Source organism: Gavialis gangeticus, unplaced genomic scaffold, assembly GCF_001723915.1.
Source record: "Gavialis gangeticus isolate Ggan-Ray unplaced genomic scaffold, GavGan_comp1, whole genome shotgun sequence".
Classification (NCBI taxonomy): Eukaryota; Metazoa; Chordata; order Crocodylia; family Gavialidae; genus Gavialis; species Gavialis gangeticus.
The window spans coordinates 2,220,042-2,222,915 of record NW_017728998.1 but is presented as its reverse complement, the minus strand read 5'-3'; the positions used below and the strand labels follow the sequence as shown (position 1 = coordinate 2,222,915).

The window sequence follows — 2,874 nt, the reverse complement described above, 5'->3', positions numbered from 1 at the left end:
CCTTTACCTACAGGTACAGGAAGCTGCTACATGACGGATGGAGGGTACAGTTCGAGGCGGGGGTCTGGCAGGCCGCGGCCTGCCCGTAGCTGCCTCGAGGCCGAGATAAAAACCGCGGGAGTCCGTCGTGCTGGGCAGTGACGGGCTGGCGCCGGGGCCCGCGCGGAGGCCATCGCAGGAGGCTCCCGGCTCTCAGGAACAGGTCCCTGGCAGCGGATGAAGCCCGGCGGGTGCCGTGGGGCTTCAGAGCCATGCAGAGCGCTGGCCACCACTGTCGGGAGCGGAGGTGGAAGCTGGTGGCACTTGGCACGGCTCGTCTCAGCTGCCAGTCGCCTGCGCGGCCTGGGGCGCGGACCGGATGGCGCCTGGCTGGGGCCTGCTCTGCACCAGCTGGCACCTCGTGCCAGGCTCAGCGCCCAGCGGGACCCAGCGGCAGCAGGGACCAGAGCTACAGCAGCCAAGCCCCAGGCCTGGAGATGGAGAAGCAGCCGGGCCTGCTCCACCCAGCCTGGAAGAACGTCGCCGCGGCTCTGGAGGCAGCGTTGGCATTATTTGGTGCTCTGAGTAAGGGGGGACGGGCGTATGTCCGGCGAGGGACAGCGCGAGGGGCCTGGAGCTGGTGGGAGAGCGCCCAGCCCTGGGACCGAGGGGTGGCTGGAGTCCAGCCGCCAGGATGCCCCGGTGCCACCCTTCCCCTGGGCCGAGGCTCCAGGGGCAGCTCTGGTGCCATGCGCTGGTCCCAGCCCAGGAGCGTGCTCACGGAGAGCTGAGCTGGGACCCAGCTGCCCTCGCATCCCTCCGAGGTCTCTCCCGTGGCCGGCACCGGGGCCGCGCTCCTCTCCTGCTCGTGCCCTACCCGGTGCGAGCAGAACGGGCAGCAGAGGGGTAGAAAGCGCCAACAAACACGTCATCGTGACCTGCGCTCGGGCCTGGCCGGACCAGGGCAATGCAGCGCCCGCGCGGCTGCGGGAGTCACCGGGCTCCAGCCCGGCCTCACGCGTCCTGGGGCCGCTCCACGGTCAGGAAGGTGTCGGCCTCGCCAGCCTGCAGCTCCGAGTCGCCGAGGTGCTTCTTGTCCCGGCCCTGCTCCGCCTTGCCGCGCGTCCAGGACGGGGAGCGCAGGTACCCGGCCCGCGGGAGCGTGTGCGGCTGCAGCCCTGCGGGAGACGCCCGCGTCGGTGCTGCCGGCCCCTGGCCCGAGATGCCCCGGCAGCGGGGCCGGCGCACACCCCTGCGTGCAGTGTGGGAGCCCAGCTTTGCCAGGCTCTGGACTGCGCCCCCAGCAAAGGGATGGGGCAGGGGCAGCCCTAGGCGCCTGTGGCACGGGGGGTGCTTTGCCCTTGCCTCTGTCCTGGCTCTGGCCCCGTGGGCATTGCCCAGGGGAAGCTGCTTTTCCTCCCGCCGTGGCCCCAGTGCCCGGCTAGGCCCAGCTGGCTGGGAATTAGTGCCGGAAGGGACAGGTGAGCTCAACCCCCAGCCTACCTGGTGCCAGGCCCACAGTCCCCGAGCATGGGAACCGCAGCCCCTGCATCTGCCCCAGGGCTGCAGCTGATGCAAGCCCCTGGCTGCAGGGGCCGGGCCAGGGACCCTCTGCATGGGGAGCAGCCAGAGCAGGGCGTGGGGCCGGGCACCAGGGCACAGCACCTCCGTGCCCCCTGTGCCATTGGGGTCTCCCCGGGGAAGCGCTGGCAGAGACGTTGCTGCAGCGGCCCTGTGCCTTCTGCGGGCGAAGGGGCTGCCCCTCCAGCTGTGGGTCAAGGGCCCCCGCCCTGCCAGCTGGGAAGCGTAAGCAGGGGCATGTGGCCAGATGCACGTGTGCAGGTGTGTGTGCGTGCATGTCTGAGTGTGTGCGCTAACGTGCATGTGTATGTATGTGCCTGCATGCATGCGTGTGCATGAGTGCGTGCATGTGCACGTAAGTGCAGTCACTCGTGTGGCTGTATGAGCGGGTGCATGTAAGAGTGGATGTGCAGTCGTGTGCACACGTGTGTGTGTGTCAGCCCCGCTCCCCGCCCGGCGCGCTCACCACCAGGGGACTCGGCTACGTTCTCGTCGTCGGAGTCGGCAAAGACCTCAGCGAGCTCCTGGTCCGACATGTCCGTCAGCTCGGTCAGGTCCAGCAGGTCGAAGTGCACCTCCAGCGAGGACACGCTGCTCAGCGGCTCTGCGGAGGGCGCCCGGCTCAGGTACAGGCCAGTGTGGCCCCCGCCACCCCCCAGCCAGGCTCCCGCGGCCGGGGGCCGGCACCGGGGCACGCAGGAGCCCCTCTCGGAGAAGGGCAGAGGGCAAAGCCCCTCTTGCTTTCGGGCTGGGGGCTCATACTCACGTCTCCTCTCAGCCACCTGCAGCAGGCCGGAGCTGGGGATGGGGATCCCGCCCTGCTCCTCGGCCTGGACCTCCTCGCCTGGCCCAGGCACCGGGATGGGCACGGCGGCCACTCGCTCTGGGGCTGGAGCCTCCCTGACGACTTCTGCAAGGGCAAGCGCTGCTGCGCTGAAGCTGAGGCTGCTCCGGGGGACCCCCGTCCGTGGAGCCCTGGTAGCAGCAGCCGACTGCCCCCAGCTCCCACTGGGAAGAGCCCCGAGCGCTGGGCGGGGCGGCCCCCTCCCCATGCCAGCGTCAACCCTGGCCCCTTCTTGCCACCCACAGCACCCTCGGCGTAAGCCAGGTCCTGGTCACAGCTGCCGGCAGAGGGGCCGAGGCAGGGAGTGTCTGCACCGGGCCGGGCCTGGAGCAGGCAGGGGAGCCAGGCCCCGGGCTGGGGCAGCAGTGTGGCCCGGGGACCCCAGCTGTGGCCACACAGGCCGGGGGGGCCGCAGCCGGGTGCCAGGGCCCGGCGCTCGTGGTGGGGACCCTGAGGCCGCCGTGCCAGCC

At 70.9% G+C, this 2,874-nt stretch overlaps 1 protein-coding gene across 1 annotated transcript; it reads right to left on the bottom strand.

Moving 5' to 3' along the window:
• Window positions 1–473: 473 nt before the first annotated feature.
• On the bottom strand, window positions 474–2,612 carry DBNDD1 (dysbindin domain containing 1). The gene is made up of 3 exons (XM_019505245.1): window positions 2,327–2,612; window positions 2,027–2,164; window positions 474–1,157 (listed from the first exon to the last, which is right to left on the bottom strand). Exons 1-3 carry the CDS (start codon window positions 2,610–2,612, stop codon window positions 994–996), a joined length of 588 nt encoding a protein of 195 aa, XP_019360790.1. The 3' UTR covers window positions 474–993.
• Between the last annotated feature and the right edge of the window lie 262 nt (window positions 2,613–2,874).

Bases quoted from the DNA above. Each gene is read 5' to 3' on its own strand.
- DBNDD1 (XM_019505245.1), bottom strand. From the start codon at position 2,612: ATGGGGAGGGGGCCGCCCCGCCCAGCGCTCGGGGCTCTTCCCAGTGGG. The intron at 2,165-2,326 runs GTGAGTATGAGC...CGCCCTCCGCAG, and splicing joins GCAGGTGGCTGAGAGGAGAC to AGCCGCTGAGCAGCGTGTCC. The intron at 1,158-2,026 runs GTGAGCGCGCCG...CGTCTCCCGCAG, and splicing joins CGTAGCCGAGTCCCCTGGTG to GGCTGCAGCCGCACACGCTC.